The 18,712-nt window shown below is 38.6% G+C and overlaps 1 protein-coding gene across 3 annotated transcripts in view; it reads left to right on the plus strand.

Annotated features, from left to right (window-relative positions):
* Positions 1–18,712, plus strand: part of slc4a5b (solute carrier family 4 member 5b) — a 62,370-nt gene that overhangs the window by 19,314 nt on the left and 24,344 nt on the right. For all 3 annotated transcript variants that reach the window (XM_026172821.1, XM_026172822.1, XM_026172823.1), the window contains 14 exons: positions 689–844; positions 1,018–1,125; positions 1,819–1,874; positions 8,555–8,712; positions 8,802–8,889; positions 8,969–9,123; positions 9,457–9,582; positions 9,670–9,844; positions 9,924–10,057; positions 10,147–10,327; positions 10,737–10,827; positions 14,342–14,400; positions 16,892–17,083; positions 18,362–18,475. In XM_026172821.1, coding sequence (XP_026028606.1) covers positions 689–844; positions 1,018–1,125; positions 1,819–1,874; positions 8,555–8,712; positions 8,802–8,889; positions 8,969–9,123; positions 9,457–9,582; positions 9,670–9,844; positions 9,924–10,057; positions 10,147–10,327; positions 10,737–10,827; positions 14,342–14,400; positions 16,892–17,083; positions 18,362–18,475 — 1,793 coding nt within the window. The remainder of the gene's footprint in view (positions 1–688; positions 845–1,017; positions 1,126–1,818; positions 1,875–8,554; positions 8,713–8,801; positions 8,890–8,968; positions 9,124–9,456; positions 9,583–9,669; positions 9,845–9,923; positions 10,058–10,146; positions 10,328–10,736; positions 10,828–14,341; positions 14,401–16,891; positions 17,084–18,361; positions 18,476–18,712) is intronic.

Consider the following 18,712-nt stretch of genomic DNA (forward strand, 5'->3'; position numbering starts at 1 on the left):
TGGCTGCATACCTTCTCTTGGCTGTAGCTGTTGTCTACCACATTTCTGGGACATAATGTTGAAGGGTCTCTGATCTGGATCTGGGTAATGGCACCAAATGTTGAATTTTTGACCAGGCACCCCGAATACAGGGAAGTCTGGAACTGACTCCCTGTTTAAAGAGTCTCTGATTCTTTGAGTATTACCCACTAGGCAAACAGTGCTTAGATGGAGCCAGGGATGAGACTTGCCAAGCTCTAACTGCTTCTCAGCCTTTAAGATATTGATATTGATCCCATGTTTGGCCGGGTGGCCTTGTGGTCAAACCCGAGCCCCCTCAGTCACACTAGTTATCAGATTTATCTTCTCTATTTATGTACATTTGATAACTAAGTAAGTTAGAATTCAGTGGTCTTGAAAAATACTGTCTTACAAGGGGTTAAAAGGGAATGTCCACAATCGCCACGCTTCATGTATTTGTATATACATTTCACCTCTTAACATTCACCAGGTAACTGGCAGACAGTTAAATGGTTTCAATTTGTCACACACTAAAAAGTATGGATTCAGAAAGTGGATTATGTTGAATTTTAAATAAGTTATAAGAGTGATAAGCAGTGATAAGGCTTCCATTTGGATATACCAAATTGATGAGAAGATGTGAGTATAATGTTAACATATTAACTGGGCTGGAATCTTTCTGTTTCAGAGGAGATTGTGGAACAACAGATAACTGATGGTCTCATTCCTCCTGATCTTAAGGAGAAGATTATATTTGTGTTGCTCAGGAAGCATCGTCATCAGACCAAGAAGCCAATCCACCGCTCTCTGGCAGACATGGGAAAATCATCCAATACTGCGTCTAGTAAGCATGTGTATTCTGTGTGTATGCCTTTTTATGTACCAATTAGTAGTTATGAAAGAAAGTAATCTAACCTTCTAATCAACTCCTGACAACCTTTGTTTTCTCCACCATGTTGCTCACTACCTGTTTCACCTTCCCTCACAAAATCACTGCTGTTGCTGCTGCTCTGTCAGGCCGTAGTCCTCAGGTTAATCTGAGTCGTAGCACTAGTTCAGCTTCTGGGATCCACCACTCCACAGAAGACCTACGTTCTCGGCAGTCAAGCAGCCTTGGCCGCCTGCGTGAGTCACACAAACACACACATGTAATACATGCACCACTACACAAGGATACATGAGTTTACAAGATTGACTTTTACTTCTAAATAGGTTCTCATTGGTGTATTAGTACACCATGACATTCAAGTACTGAGAACTTGTTAGTATTTCCAGTTGGTGGCCAGATTTTAAATTCTTAGCTCTTCCTTTCTTAATATCTATGCTTTTCATCTTTTTTTTGATGAGAAAAATTATCCCAGCCAACTCCCAGCTGTTGCATGATTTCAACACCTGTGATGGCTTTGTGTGTGTGTACATATGTGAAATGTGTTAAGCATAAAGTGTGTTTACTTGAGAGATTATTGGTCCTATTGTGTGCACCTTTGCTGATTTCTTATGTGCAGCCATCTGCGTGAAAGGGATTAGTAAAGGATTTGTGTAGTATGTTCTTATTATTTTGCTTTGATTGTATTTGTTCCCAAATCTCCTTCGGGAAAAAAGAGAAGCAAATAATTAAAATATAATCCCCAACAGAAAAGGCTGTTCATGATTAAGTTCATGCTCTTTCTGTTGCTCAAAGGACCATTTATTGGGGTTTATTTACAATTTTCACTAAATGAAACAAAATGTTCTTGATGGGAACATCACTCAAGCATTAAAACCTATTTTCCTTTTATTTTTATCTAATCCAAAAGGTCTCATTTGCTCCATTTACAGATCATGCTCAGAGTAGAAGCATGAATGATATTTCAGACACACCAAGCACTGATCAGGTAACTTATTTTTCAATATTTTACATGTGTGCTACTCTCTATTTTTTATCTACATGTGTCTCTTACATCAGCGGTCCCCAACCCCCGGGCCTCGCACCGGTACCGGTCCGTGAGTCGTTTGGTACCGGGCCGCGAGAGTTGAGGCTCAGATGTGAAATGTATGGTTTTCAGGGTTTTTATCGGTTTTCAGCGTTATTTTGTTATCGTTTTTATCGTTAACTCGGTTCTCCTGGGTCTTTTCAGTGTGTTATGAATAAATCTTCTTTTTTTCAGTACCGGTACTAGTTTTATTTTGTTGTATTTATCTGCGACACCTTAAAGGCCGGTCCATGAAAATATTGTTGGGCATGAACCGGTCCGTGGCGCAAAAAAAGGTTGGGGACTGCTGTCTTACATGTTTGTTCATGCTATACATCAGGGTCATTCTATATAAAATCATTCAAATACGGAAACAATCTGAAAAAGCTTTTTGACCCACTGTTGTACTTTAAGGAGCCTATAACTCCAAGTTTTGGATACTTTCGTTAAATAAAGCCATTGCATAATAAATGACTGTTTTTAAGGAGGTCAGGTGGGAGGAGCGGATTATATGCAAAGTATGGCAGAACAGAGAAGGCATTGGTGATAAGAATACGATATTAAATCTGAAATAGGAGAGCTAAGGAGGAGGTGCTTGCAAGGGTACAGCAATTGTAGGCATGCTACAGCCAAATGGATGCCAGCCGGGATTGTGGAAACTTGGCATTATGTCCTTCTGAACTAACACTAAGCTCATATAATTTGCTCATTTACAAATTCAAAATTCGTGAACCTGCATGAGGTTTATAAAGAGTTGTAGAGTGCCATTTAGCTTTAACCCATCCTTGGTGTGTTGTTGAGTTACAGCAGGCAACTTTTTTTCTTTTCAATTGAAAAGCTTGAAAACAAAGGCTATTTTACACTCTGCTTAGCTGAAACCAACATTACCCAGAGCAGCTGGTGATCATAGGCATTTAAATCTAATGAGTTCCAACATGATAGGTGTTATATTGAGAAATAAGGCTGCCATAGAGCTAAGAAAGAGAGGTAGCATTTTTATTAGCAAAGAAAAGTATTAAACTAGGAGGACTGGAGTTGGAGATACCTGATCTACACAGACAGGAACCCAACACAAAGCTACTCAAGAACCCAAATCAACAAGTAACAAACTGATGGACATTTAGGCTTGAAACCTGTTGTCACGGGTGGGGTGCCAAGAGTGAGAGGACCCTAATGCAGAGATAGTTTAACAAAAAGTGAGCTGTTAATTTGGCCGACAACATGGTATAAAATACAAAACACGAAGAACAGAAGAAATATATAACGTCAAATTACAAAACTGGGTGTGAACCAGGAGACACCAGGGAAAAAGTGAGCTGACACTCTGATCAGGGACAATTAGAGACTCAGACAACAGATACACATAGCAGGGTGATTAGGAAAGTGGAGACGGCAGGGGAAAATTAGGAGTAACAAGTGAGGCATAACTGCATATAATGGACAGGACACACTGGCCCCCAAAATAAAACAGAAGCGTAACCACTGAAACAGAGACAAAAACACACAAACTTGACATAGACAAAAGGTAAAGAGACACACCACTGGCTGCACAAGGAGACATAAAAAGCCGAAAGACAGGAAATAGTCAAAGGAAGTGGAAAGGGAAATAAAAGAGAACATATTAACATGAATAGACTAAACAGAAGGGAACTCGCAAAGGAGGAAGGGAACATAGAAAGTAACAGATTTTAACCGAACACAAGGTACACAAAACAAGGCACTGGCAAAATAAGACTGGAAGTATAGAATGCAGAGAGGCAACCTTGACACACAGAAAGGGAAACAACCACAGAGACAAGACTGACTACACAAGAAGGCACAGGCAACACAGGGGAGCATGATAGAAAAAAATTAAAGAACAAAACCAATCTGAAAACTATATAACCAAACTAAGAGCCTAAAATATAAATACTAAGTGTGAATGCAAGACCCATACACAACAATATTTTATTTACTGCTTCAGTCCATGCATGTTATCTAGGGGTAGCTTTTCAGCTGCTCAGAAGCCGTGATGCCTCACTTGTGCTCTGTACTCTGTATCCTCCACACATGCCTCCTCAGTACCTGACATATTACTGAAATAGGGAGAAAAAATAGAAACAGCTGTGGCGTCCAGCCTCCTGTAATCACTTATCACTCATGACCGGGTTCAGAGACAAACAGGAAGACTCCGCTCAGGTGGGTCTGCTGGCCCAGACAGGATGAGTCCCCACAATAGCGGTCATTAGTGAGGGTGGTGAGATGGAATACCGAGCTGTGATTGACTGCTAAGTGACAAAGACCAAAGAATTGATTGTGGACTTTAGGAGGACAAGGAAACCCTTGACCTCTGTTTCAATCTAGGGGGTCGATGTGGACATTGTACACGACTATAAATACCTCGGAGTACACATAGAAAATAAAATGGACTGGGGTAAAAACACATATGCACTCTACAGGAAGGGCCAAAGGCATCAACATCTGTCGGACAATGCTCAGGATTGTTTAAGAGTCTGTTGTGGACAGTGCCATCCTCTATGCTATTGCATGATGGAGCAGCAAGTTACGGGTCGCAGATGGCAACACACTCAATAAACTGATTCGCAAGGCCAGTAATGTTGTGGGGACAGAGCTGTACTCCCTTAGGGTGGTGTTGGAGAGGCGGCTGTTGTCCAATCCATGATGTTGTTCAATAAGGACAATGCTGGATAATACCTCCCACCTACTCCATGACGTGCTGGCCAGTCACAGGAGCACATTCGGTGAGAAACTGAGATTACCCAAATGCACCACTGAATGACACAGGAAGTCATTCCTGCCTGTGGCTATCTCCCTGCACATCTCCGCCATCTAATGCACAGCACGCACTGCAGTAGTTACACCCTTTTGCAGATGCGCTACAGTAAAATGAAACAGGTTAGAGTTAAATGTCAATAATATATATTTCACCTCTGTAATATTCTTGATATTTAAATTGAGCTGCTTGTATATACAGGGAGTGCAGAATTATTAGGCAAGTTGTATTTTTGAGGAATAATTTTATTATTGAACAACAACCATGTTCTCAATGAACCCAAAAAACTCATTAATATCAAAGCTGAATGTTTTTGGAAGTAGTTTTTAGTTTGTTTTTAGTTTCAGCTATTTTAGGGGGATATCTGTGTGTGCAGGTGACTATTACTGTGCATAATTATTAGGCAGCTTAACAAAAAACAAATATATACCCATTTCAATTATTTATTTTTACCAGTGAAACCAATATAACATCTCCACATTCACAAATATACATTTCTGACATTCAAAAACAAAACAAAAACAAATCAGCGACCAATATAGCCACCTTTCTTTGCAAGGACACTCAAAAGCCTGCCATCCATGGATTCTGTCAGTGTTTTGATCTGTTCACCATCAACATTGCGTGCAGCAGCAACCACAGCCTCCCAGACACTGTTCAGAGAGGTGTACTGTTTTCCCTCCTTGTAAATCTCACATTTGATGATGGACCACAGGTTCTCAATGGGGTTCAGATCAGGTGAACAAGGAGGCCATGTCATTAGTTTTTCTTCTTTTATACCCTTTCTTGCCAGCCACACTGTGGAGTACTTGGACGCGTGTGATGGAGCATTGTCCTGCATGAAAATCATGTTTTTCTTGAAGTGTGCACTTCTTCCTGTACCACTGCTTGAAGAAGGTGTCTTCCAGAAACTGGCAGTAGGACTGGGAGTTGAGCTTGACTCCATCCTCAACCCGAAAAGGCCCCACAAGCTCATCTTTGATGATACCAGCCCAAACCAGTACTGCACCTCCACCTTGCTGGCGTCTGAGTCGGACTGGAGCTCTCTGCCCTTTACCAATCCAGCCACGGGCCCATCCATCTGGCCCATCAAGACTCACTCTCATTTCATCAGTCCATAAAACCTTAGAAAAACCAGTCTTGAGATATTTCTTGGCCCAGTCTTGACATTTCAGCTTGTGTGTCTTGTTCAGTGGTGGTCGTCTTTCAGCCTTTCTTACCTTGGCCATGTCTCTGAGTATTGCACACCTTGTGCTTTTGGGCACTCCAGTGATGTTGCAGCTCTGAAATATGGCCAAACTGGTGGCAAGTGGCATCTTGGCAGCTGCACGCTTGACTTTTCTCAGTTCATGGGCAGTTATTTGGCGCCTTGGTTTTTCCACACGCTTCTTGCAACCCTGTTGACTATTTTGAATGAAACGCTTGATTGTTTGATGATCACGCTTCAGAAGCTTTGCAATTTTGAGACTGCTGCATCCCTCTGCAAGATATCTCACTATTTTTGACTTTTCTGAGCCTGTCAAGTCCTTCTTTTTACCCATTTTGCCAAAGGAAAGGACGTTGCCTAATAATTATGCACACCTGATATAGGGTGTGATGTCATTAGACCACACCCCTTCTCATTACAGAGATGCACATCACCTAATATGCTTAATTGGTAGTAGGCTTTCGAGCCTATACAGCTTGGAGTAAGACAACATGCATGAAGAGGATGATGTGGACAAAATACTCATTTGCCTAATAATTCTGCACTCCCTGTATATTAGAGCTATCTCTTATATTTTGTAAACTTTGTAATATATTGTATTATTTAATCAATTTAGTCTGTTACTGTTATTGTCTTGGAGCAACTGTAACCCACATAATTCATGATTCATGATTTTGATTCTGAACCCTGACAAGGCAACCCTGTAAAATGAAAACCATTTCAGGTGACTACATCATGAAGCTCATTGAGAGAAGGCAAAGGGTTTGTAGCACTGTCAACAAAGCAAAGTGTGGCTACTTAATATAAGAGATATTTCCACATGTCAGCACTGGTACAGATGTGTCTGCTGGGCATGCTTTCTGTTTAGGACAAAGCAGAGTGTACTCAAGAATTGTCAGAGATAACATAGTTATTGAAACAACAAGAAAATAAGGCAGGCTATGCAAGTTTTAAGACACCCAGCCTGTAGAAGCTCAGGTAAAGTAACTACAAGTTTAACTTGGCTGTTTTGCTCAGATGAAGCAGACAAGTCATGTTTTTGCTACCTTTCTGTGTGTCTTTCTTAAGGCTGTGCATTCCAGTACACTACTGCACAATTAGAGCGTGATTAGGCCAGACAAACCACATGTACTAACTAGACTCCCTTTCTCTGACCTTTTCCCTGAATGACTCAAACTAATATTACCTCCTGCAGCTGAGCTTAACCAAACCCCTCTACAACACCATAACAACTGAAAGAAGGAGAATAATAAGTGAACTGTGTACAGTATGACTGCCAAAGGCAACTAAAACTCTGGAATGTGTGACGTGGCTTTGAAATGTGTCGTTTATAGTTTCTTAGTGTCAAGAAGTTAGGAGCAGCATTAGCAGATTATGAAGAGATTTTAGTTTAAGCAACATCATTCCAAGACCAAGTGTTTCTGCTTTAGAATAAACTACTGTAATCACAGAGAAAGAAGAGTAAACAACAGGGTTTCAGTGCTTGAGCTGTTCCAGCGATCATCATAGGGAATGTGAGGCACTCGAACAGTAATACGCTAATTAGGACCACGGTGAGTTTAATTTTATGCGCTTGCTATAGAAATGTGAAGGGGTTATACCAATCTAAATCTGGTCTAGTTCAGGACACGTTACTCTGAAGGAAAACTTCTCTTAATTTTAACTATTAGCCATGGCAATGCATCTATGTTACTTCCCAAGAAACTTTTCAATGCTGCTGCTGGTGGAATTTAGTTTAAGCCAACACACAGTTTAGAATTCCTTCATCAGCTGATGCAGAAGTAATCCAAATGAGTGTGGCTGTGGTGAATGGCTGTGGATGATTTTATCAGTGGATTCTGACTATCCTCTGTATCCATATAAAGTCCAAATTTTATGTATCCACAATGCTGTCACAAGGCCAGATAGAAAAGGTTTTACAATCTCATACCAAAATTTCTGCATTTATTTTAAGCTCCTTATTGTATTATATTTAGATTTTGATTTAATGCTTCACTTTTTTGTATTTTGTTCAGTTGAGCTCCTTCTGTAGTGTTTTTTCTACCTCCCTGAGCTATTTTTATTTTGTGATATTATTAATTTTTTTGAGCTAAGTTGTTTTTTGATTATTTTTTTTTTGGTGCTGTAACATTGTTATTTTCCAACATTTGGGACAGATAAAGTACTTTTCATTCTCCATCATCATCTTCTTATTGGTGTTGTCTCAAGTGAAAATGGTAAATGCTCAAGGGGATAGAGGAAACTCTAGGACTCAGCCTCTATAGATCCTGAATGTTTACATCTGTGTACCATATTATCATATTACTTGTTCAAATCTGTCCCAAGAAATATCATTGCAGGAGGACCACAGGACACTATCTGCCAAAATGTTTTACTGAGGAGTTCCCTCAATAAAAAAGAAGTCAATAAGAACGTTTTTTGAGCTTTGTTGTTGTCCAGCTGCTGTTGCATTTTGTTTAACTTAGCTCATGCGACCTGATTAGCTACTGACAGACATGATTAAGCAAGCTGATTATGATATGCATAAGCAACTATAAAATGTCAGCTATGTTGAAACACAAATTACACTCCTGCATTTATCCCAAAGGTTTCATTTCTTTGCATTAATCTTTTGTTTGACAGCTTAAGAATAAGTTCATGAAGAAGATACCTCGTGATGCTGAAGCATCCAATGTCCTGATTGGTGAAGTTGATTTTCTGGATAAACCCTTTGTCTCCTTTGTACGCTTGGCTCAAGCTACAACTCTGGGGGGGCTTACTGAAGTTCCTGTACCAACCAGGTAGGTCCTTTCAGCTTCACTGTCAGCTGGGTGTGTCTTTGAATTGATCAATTTATCAACATTTCCCCCCTCTGTTCCCCCTCTGGCAGATTTCTCTTCATTCTTCTGGGTCCTCATGGCAAAACCAAATCCTACAACGAGATTGGCAGAGCTATTGCTACACTCATGGTGGATGATGTAAGTGACTAGCACTAACCCAACAGGATATGCATGCATCAAATATATTTTATGAGTTATCTCTTTTTCTTTTTTTCAGTTGTTTAGCGATGTTGCCTATAAGGCAAGGGACCGTGAAGACTTGATTGCAGGTGTTGATGAGTTTCTGGATGAAGTGATTGTCCTTCCTCCAGGAGAATGGGACCCCAAGATCCGTATTGAACCACCCAAAAAGGTTCCATCTGCAGAAACGAGGCATGTGCTTTTAATAACGTTTTAATTTTGATCTCAGATATATTACTGTTGGGTTATATTTTAGCTAAATGCCAAATAGGACGGTTGCTAACCAGTCCAAACAATACCCCTAATCCTAGATTGGGTGCCAGTGATCTGGTGCATGTTAGGAATGTCCACTTCTTCATGTTCTCTCAAAGCTCTTTCTTTAGATAAAGCAGCTTTATTATTTGTACATTAAAAACCATAATGGACTTTAAAAAAATAATATGTATAATGACAGTATGTCAAAACTGGAGATTTAACATTCCAGAGTTGAATTAAAACCTGCTTCCTCTATCGCATTTATCCCAGAAAGTCAGTGCTGAACTTGAATGAGCTGGGTCAGGTGAATGGTTTAGCTGGCGGAGCAGCTGGAGGTGAAGATGAGGAGCTTCCAGCCCCACATGAGTTGGGAGAGGAGCTGAAATTCACTGGGAGGTATATAACTGAAAAGGATTATACCACTCCAGTTACAGTATGTTTAATTCTGCATTTCTAAATGAGCACCCCACTCTGTTTAAACAGGATTGGTGGTGGATTATGGCTGGATATCAAAAGGAAGATCCCATGGTATTGCAGTGATATTTATGATGGTTTCCATATCCAGTCCATCTCTGCTGTGCTATTCATCTACCTAGGCTGCATTACCAATGCTATCACCTTTGGAGGACTACTAGGGGATGCTACTGACAATTACCAGGTCAGAGAGGTCCAAAGTAATACATAGCACATAGCACAAAACATGACATATTATTATCTGTTCCCTATTTTTCTCATAGGGAGTGATGGAGAGTTTTCTTGGCACTGCTTTAGCAGGAAGTGTCTTTTGCTTGTTTGGAGGACAGCCTCTCATCATTTTGAGTTCAACTGGGCCCATTCTCATCTTTGAAAAACTGCTTTATGAGTTCAGCAAGTAAGATGCACTAGAACACAGTTGAATTCTATATTAAAAAAAACAAACGTAAACATAAACATCTCTACCTTATATCATTGTCAATACAGAAACAATGATGTGGACTATATGGAGCTTCGTCTGTGGATTGGCCTTCACTCGTGTCTGCAGTGTTTTTTACTGGTTTTTTCAGATGCTAGCTACATCATCAAATATATGACCCGATTCACAGAGGAGGGTTTCTCCAGCCTCATTTCTTTTATATTCATTTCTGATGCAATCAAGAAGATGGTAGGTAATATTTTTTAATCTAATATGGTTAAGCATCCAATGTTTTTTGCTTTTATCCTTACATCTCCTTTTATCGTACACTCTGCAAACATTTCACACAACAGAGACACAACACTTATGATGCACCATAGTACACTGCCCATAAAGTCCAGTAAGCTGACATTGAAAAAAAAAAATCTGGCACACACTAGATAATTATCTTGTAGGAAAAAAAAATCTCACAAGATAAGTTTCTTACAGGAAAACAGATGATCTTGTGCATAAAAATTATTATTTTATGCATACAAGTTATAATCCAATCTTCTGTGTAGAAGAATATACATTTGTGCAAAAATATCTTGTGCAAGGAAAAAAATGGCGATGGGAATTTAGGTGTTACACAAAGAGAAAAATGGTTTGTTCTTCGCAGGTCGGAGCCTTTAAATATTACCCAATCAACCGTGGCTTCAAACCTGATTACATTACAGCTTATAAGTGTGAATGCATCGCTCCAGACCAGGGTGAGTCTTCAAACTATTTTTTTTTAATTATTTTATGTTAATATTTTATTTAATTTTATTTTCTGTTATTGTTGGGGTGGGGTGGACATGGCAATGACCAGGTTCAGATTACAGAAATGAGCTTGTTAATACATGAGCATCAGCGGATTTGATTGGTGTGTCTTTGAACTCCGGAAATATAGAGGGTTACCTGTTTCTTCCTGCTTCCACTCCATTTGCAATTCTGAGCTCCTTTTATTGTATGTTGATATATCTAATTATATCATAAATCCCCAGGAGATTGATATTGGTCTTTCCATGTCAGTATGGAAAAGGGGCGAGCAATGAGATGATGTCGTACAAAACATAGAAGATGATGTCTTCTATGCTTTGTATGGTGGCCCACAAATAAAATTTATTATTATTACTATGTGACACACACTTAATGGCCACAAGTATCAGATCACATCCCTTAGTTTTTGAATCCAGTTGTTTTTGGTCCCATTGCCACAGGTGTATAAAATCAGGGACCTAGCCATGCAGTCTGCCTGGCTCTGGGTTGTTCTAATGAGTTCACTGAATTTGGGGATAGTACCAGAGGTGGGACCAAGTCATTGTTTTGCAAGTCTCAAGTAAGTCTCAAGTCTTTATCCTCAAGTCTCAAGTCAAGTCTCAAGTAATGTCAGGCAAGTCAGAGTCGAGTCTCAAGTCACTGGTGTAAAAGTCCAAGTAAAGTCACAAGTCTGAAATTTTGAATTTCAAGTCCTTTCGAGTCTTTAAAAAAAAAACGAAAAAAAGCATGTTGCAGTTATGCTAAATGTAAATATTAGACCATGTAATTTTTAAATCTGTGTTTTTCTCAACACATGACAAAATAGTGAACGTAGAAAATATACACAAATTGTGAAATTGCACCTCTTTAAAATGCAGCTCAATTAAACCTAGCTCCAAGAATAATTTTCACCGACAGTTCTGAGATAAGCTGCATGTTATTCTTGGATGCGGTTGTAGGACCGGCTTTAAAATCGCATGACAAAAATATCATACATAAATAAATGATATTTTTTTTAAAATATCATTTAAAAAAAAAAACTGCATCACCAACGTAGCCTGGAAAACATTTGCTAGTTAGATGAAGTCAGCTATCTCATATTTATATGCATATTTATAAGCATACGGCTCTTGGAGTGAGTGCATACACTCATGAAGTTTAGTAACTTCCGGTCACTGCAACAAGCCCAGGTACAGTTTACCGACGGATGGGTGCAGGACCTTGAAATGCACCGTGTAGAAAGTAAAGACCATCGTACGTATCATAAGTTTACCAGTCTCACAAATCGTCGTCATAAATACACATTCGTTAACCGTTTATTAATAGGACCTTTGAGCTCAACGGTAATTAATTAGTAGTGGAAATCATTTCTGGTAGCATCACAGAAATGTAGCAGTGACAATAATACTGTATGCTGTAATCGTACTGGGCAATTAGTGATACAAAACAACTGTTTTATCCTGTGAATAAAAGTATATGTTTTTGTTAATGTACCATAATAACAGAAGCGAAACGCAATATTGTGTCAGGACAATTTACTATTTATGCACAATAAACAAAGGAGCATAGCGCGACAATTTCTGTTCAGCGCCAGACTTGCTTGTAACCTATATCACCAATTATGTTAAGAAAAATGACGCATTAACTACAACAGCAGACTGACCTTCGTGTAAATGCTTGGAGCAGACTAACCTGTGAGCTGGAGTGTTCTGGGACGTTATATTTGATCTTTGAATGGCTGCAATCCAGGCCACCCGTCGCGTCTTTGTCACTTCGGAAACATGGCTCGAACAATTTCTCTTCAACGACGTAATCCGATAACAACCGATCTCTTTACCCGTCGGCTTCCCGTGGCTGTCATGCGACCGGCTATTGCAGTTAATAATACAACAGCTTCTTGACATTTTTGTGTTTCTTTTTATCGCTGTATAACTGATTTCAATTGAAAGCCTGCGTGCGCTAGTACCGCTTGCCACGAGTTCCCAGAATCCTTTGAGGTTCTACCCGTGAATGACATCACATTTTCAATCTCTATATAATATGCATGTTAAATTTTATATTTGGGGTAAAATATCAAGTCTTTTCAAGTAAACCGGTTCAAGTCCAAGTCAAGTCCCAAGTCATTGGTGTAAAAGTCCAAGTCAAGTCACAAGTCTTAGAACATTTTTTCAAGTCAAGTCTAAAGTCATAAAATTAATGACTCGAGTCTGACTCGAGTCCAAGTCATGTGACTCGAGTCCACACCTCTGGATAGTACTATAACAGGATGCCACTGGCACAACAATTCAGCCTGTGAAATTTCATCCTTTCCAAGAATAAATTTCATAATCATTTATAGATGATCGTGAAATATCCAATATCATCTATAAATTATATTTATTGCAAAGTGGAAGCATTTAGAAACCACAGCAAATCTGACATAAAGTGACAAACCATGTACATTTACAGAGTGTGGTCATAGGTGCAGTTCACATTAAATAATAGTTCCCAGCACTGACTGCAGCGTCCTAAACTCCTTCCTTCTCCTTCAGTTAACATCAGCACAGTGCACCAAGAGCTTTGTTGTATGGGTTTTCGAGCAGCCCCTGTAGGCAATGTGTATTTTTGTCCATGTATTTATACAGTGTGTATGTAAGGTGTTTGGAATCAATTTTGGATACATTTAATTAAGTTACTTTTTAGCATCATTAATAGACTTAGGAAGTCCCTCTACCTTTTTAAATACATTGCAAAGAAAATATTAGGATACTGTGAAAAACTATTTGCTCCCTTCCTGATTTCATTTGTACTTTTTTCCCCTATTTGTCACTGTTGCATGTTTCAGATCATCAAACAAATTTTAACATTAGACAAAGATAACCTGAGTAAATGCAGTTCTTAAATGATTATTTCACATGCTAAGGCAAAAAAGATTAATCAATATCATCCGTGAAAAAGTAATTGCCCCCTCATAACTGGTTGTGCTACCTTGGCAGCAAGAAGTGCCATCAAGCATTTGCAATAACTGCCAGAGAATCTTTCTTATGGCTCTGGATCTGAATCCAAAGCATCTAAATCAGATTTAAGTTCACATTGTATCAGGTAGGTTTGGATATTTTTTTCCTTAAGGAATGAAATCATCATTTTAAAAACTGTATTTGTATTTATTTATTTTATCTTTGTCTAATATTAAAACATGTTTGGTTGTCTGTGTTCCTGATGGACATATTTGATTGCATAAGAAGCATGTGTTTAGTTTGTACTCTGTCATGATTTTGTGTACTTTTGTTTCTGCTTCATATTTGAATGCTCACTAAAAAAGTGAGTACACATCTAAATATCTCTTGTAAACATTCCAATATAATGAAAAAATTGTGATTGAACTGGGATATAGAAAGTTATATTGCATTATTAACACTATTACGTAAAGCTTTACATTTTATATTATCCATCATTCATTCTTTTTTTCTTTCTCTTCTTCAACTTGTGCCTTTTCCTCTTCAGCACCTGCACTGGGCTTGAATGCTTCAGCTCCACTTGCAGATGATAATATGACTCTGCTGGTAAGTGACAGAAGACCACAAAGAGTTACATTAGCGTCACTTTCATGAATTTTCATTATTCCCATTGGTGAAAATAATTTGTATCTCAGTTTATTTGGCTGTTTTGATCTGCACATGGTATGATATGAACAAATTTGAACTAAAGACTAAGTGAAGTAATTGAGGCCCCTATTTATCAAGCATTTTAGTGAAGGAAGTTAGCCTGGGACAATAATTCTTTAGCTGCGCCAACTTTAAACACTTTTTCAGCTTTCTTAAATTATGTAATGAATCCTAATTTAATTTAATTTTAATCATAATTAATTTTCATTTATCTTTTCTTGTCATTTACTAAACAAAACTGAACCCTTTTGATTTAGAAAAAATGGCTGTCATCCATTTTTAACAAATTGCTTTGGCTTTTTTTCAGACAAAATGGTTTATATTTAATGCATTTAGAATTATGATGTTGTGTGCATAAACTCTATGTTGTTACTAAAATATCTCACATTGATTTGCAAAGCCAAGTTTTAATTAAATGTTGTTTGTGTTGCAATCTTTGCTCTTCACTGGAGTGAGGGGAGGCTCTGGACAGTGCATGCTCAATCAGTAGCAACCTGTCACTAACTGTCAAGGAAGGCCCACCCATTTCACCATCCTTCTGGACACTCCTAAGGATCATAATTTTAAAAATGAATATCACATTGTATTCAAAACAACTTGAAATGGAGTCCATTAACTCACTCTAAAGTGTTTACTGACATTAGAGAATTAAGGAAACCAAAATCTGTTTTTTTCATTGACTCCTCACCTGGCTATTAGAAAGAACTGCTGAGGCTTAAGACACTTCAACTTTGGCTTTAATTTTTAGACTTTAGAAGCTACACCTAGATGTCTCTTTTTTTTCCAGCCACAAAATGCTATGCTGGCCAGTATAACTCTATTTTACCAGATCTAAAACTGTACCTCCTTTTATACTACATGTCATAGTCATACAGGAATTTTATGGCTGAGACTAAACAACTTTTCATCGTAAGTATATTACACAGAGAGATTGCGATGTAGACAGGAACAGCCACAGTTTTAATGACAATCTTAGATAGTGGACAACCTCCTGAATGACACTCATAGCATTCATTAGTGTTAAAAGGCAAAAACATGAACTGTTATATTTTGCTCTATATTCACAAGAGAAAAAAAATATGACCAGTAAAGTTCCCCTACAGATGGCAGATACTACTACTAAAGAGTTTTGGAGTTGTTACTGTAAGAGTGATACATACATATATACAGACTGATGAATTTTGATTGATCAGTCCATAATACCTTCTTCCAGTCTTCAGTAGTCCAATGGCGATGTTTCATGTCCCAGGAAAGCCTCTTTGTCTTATTCTGACTTTTTACCAATGGCTTTCTTGCTGCAGCTCATCCTGTCAAACCTGAGCTCGAAGTCTACTCTTCACAGTTGAAACTGAGGCTTGCTTGATGACCACTGTTAAGCTGTGCTTCAAGCTGTTGTCCTGCAAGCTGCCTATCACGCAAGCTGTTAACTCCCAGAAACTTGTCCTCTGATTCGGTTTTGGCTCGCATCAACATCTCCAGCATGGTCAGTGGCATGGTCAGAGACAACATGAAATAGAGCCGGTTTGCAGATTTGCAATCCTCTGAGTGAAGAGATTGCTGCACTTCACAGGATTATATATGGCTGTTAGCACACGCCATGTAGCGTACGCACTCTCCCCCTGGGCCCAGCTACTCATAAACTTGTGCAGAGAGCTGGACATCCTGTATTGAACAATGATAGTGTGTGATTAGATCCTCAAAGCTTCACAATTCTTGGATGAATGATGATGAAATTTTGCTCTGTTATTAACCTACATCAAATGAATAGCTTTAGCTGACTTGTGTTTAAAGATGGTTATTTTAGAGTGTTTAAATACTCAGATTCAGTGTACTGATACTGACTGCAGGTGACCTCGGCTGGCTGGAAGTCAAGCATTGTTTTTCAAGCAGATTTTTCTGATGGCTACTCTGATTATTATACAGCTTTTAAAAAACTGTATAATGCCATTAAGCGTTATTTAAAAGTGTTAGTCTATTCCTCAGAAAGCAGCAGGAAAAGCATACAAATTCCATCCTGATTTTTAATTTGCAACTCTAAATTTCATAAAGCTGGGATACAATGCTTTCTCCTATGTGGCAACATTTTAAAAAAATAATGTAAAGGTCCAAAATGAAGTTCAGTGTGATTCCTATAATTGAGTCCACTTGCTTGATAAATATGGGCCAAGACAGCGGCGTTAATCCAGCCATCAGAAAGCACTGTGGCTTTCAGTTATATGTGTTGTGTTTTTTTCTTTTGTTATTGCTTGGTTTTTTTTCTCTTTCTTGTGTCTGCTTTTTCTCCACTCCGCTACCTATCCATCAATTTTCCCTTCTCTGCTATGCTTCTTCCTTCCTCATCCCTTCGATTCTCTACTTTTGCTTCTCCTTCTGCCGTTGTCGTTTTTAGTTTAACTTAACAGATCTGGACTGGAGTCAGCTGAGTAAGAAAGAATGTGTCAAGTATGGTGGTATGCTGGTGGGGAACTCCTGTAAGTATGTTCCTGACCTGGCCCTCATGTCCTTCATCCTCTTCTTTGGCACCTACTCCATGACAGTGTCTCTTAAGAAGTTCAAGTTTAGCCGCTACTTCCCAACAAAGGTAAGCAAATCCTTATACTCAATAACTGCAGGAAGAAAACTCTCCCAGGCTGCCTTTAATTCCTGCATGTGAAATGCTGGTTTCCTTTAATTTGATGTTATGCCTATAATTACAGCATCAAAGTAGTGGCATTTAAAGAACAACGCTGGTGATGTTCCTTTTAAGGTCAAAAAGATCTACCAAGTAGGCTATTGTAAAACTCATTTTTACAATAATAGTCACTTAGACTAAAAGGCTAGTTTTAGAGCCTCTTTAAGTGGGATGATCTGCTTGTTTAGCTATTTTAGCATCTGAATGGTTCAGTTTTCAGTTTTCATGCAAGCACTTAGGCTTCACAGAGGACTGAAAACATCCAAACTTGTATACTTCTGTAATGTTGCATGATGAAAATGAAGAGCAACACCTAAATACCAATGAGACTATGGAACAGATGAGAAATAATGATTTGAACACATAAAGCTAGCTTTAAGGTATTGTTTGGCTACTATAAACAGAAGCACTTTCAATTTCTCACAAGATTTAGAGTGAGTGTTAAATTGTTCTCAATAAAATGACACATCAAGGGAAGTGCCTAATAGGCAAAGACAAATGCCATCATAGAAGAAGACATCCAAACGTCTGCCAAGAGATTTCTGGCATGGCATAATTATATGTACTTTGTCTACTTACTTACGTAGTCCATCTAAATATACTCATTAGAAATGTAGAATATTGCCAGTGTTTTACTTTAAAACTTCACCTACACAGTATGTGCTCGTTATCCAGACAACCAACCTTACACTTCCATATGTTTACCAGAATGTTCTCTCCATGTTGTTCCCCCCCCCCCTCCACTGCTTTCCACGTATGTGCTCCAGCTTCGCACACTGATCAGTGATTTTGCCATCATCATTTCTATCCTGGTCTTCTGTGGGTTGGATTGTCTGTTGGCGCTGGACACACCCAAACTGCACGTACCCACTGAACTCAAGGTCCACCCTTTCCTAAATACCTCTCTCATCTTGTCAGACCTTGTTCTTAGGACACTGCTGGCCACTCAATTCTTTCCTCAGCAATGTAGTTGTTTACGCATCTAAACAGGATTTGGAGTGTGTGGATTGATCAATTTTACACTTTAACTGAGTAAATAATCTCTTTTCTCTTTTCACTGTCTTGCTTTCCTCATGTATCTACCACTTTCTTATACTTAAACGTATGTCTCCCGTCATCACTTTTACTGTGCACATTTGTCTTTGCCCTTCTTTTGTCCTGTGTAATTGTATATGGGCTGACCTATAGCTGAGGAAGCTAATCAGTGACTTTGCCATCTTCATGTCAATCATGTCCTTTGTGGGTCTCGATATGCTGATGGGGTTAGACACACCCAAACTTATCGTGCCAACAGAGTTCAAGGTATTTGATTTTTCACAAAATTTTTAAAAAATATATATATATATTCTGTCACTTCAAAGAATAATTATACTTCTAACAAGAGCACTCAATGAGCCCAACTCTCCCCAAGCAGCAAGAGCTATACTAAAACTTATATTGATGTCAGCATTGGTAATGTGGAAATCCCCAATTATGACATTGCTTTCGTAGATCATTTTTGCTGATGTCAGAACAATATGGAAATCTTTTGCAGTATAT

The sequence above is a fragment of the Astatotilapia calliptera genome, chromosome 7 (assembly GCF_900246225.1).
Source record: "Astatotilapia calliptera chromosome 7, fAstCal1.2, whole genome shotgun sequence".
NCBI lineage: Eukaryota > Metazoa > Chordata > Actinopteri > Cichliformes > Cichlidae > Astatotilapia > Astatotilapia calliptera.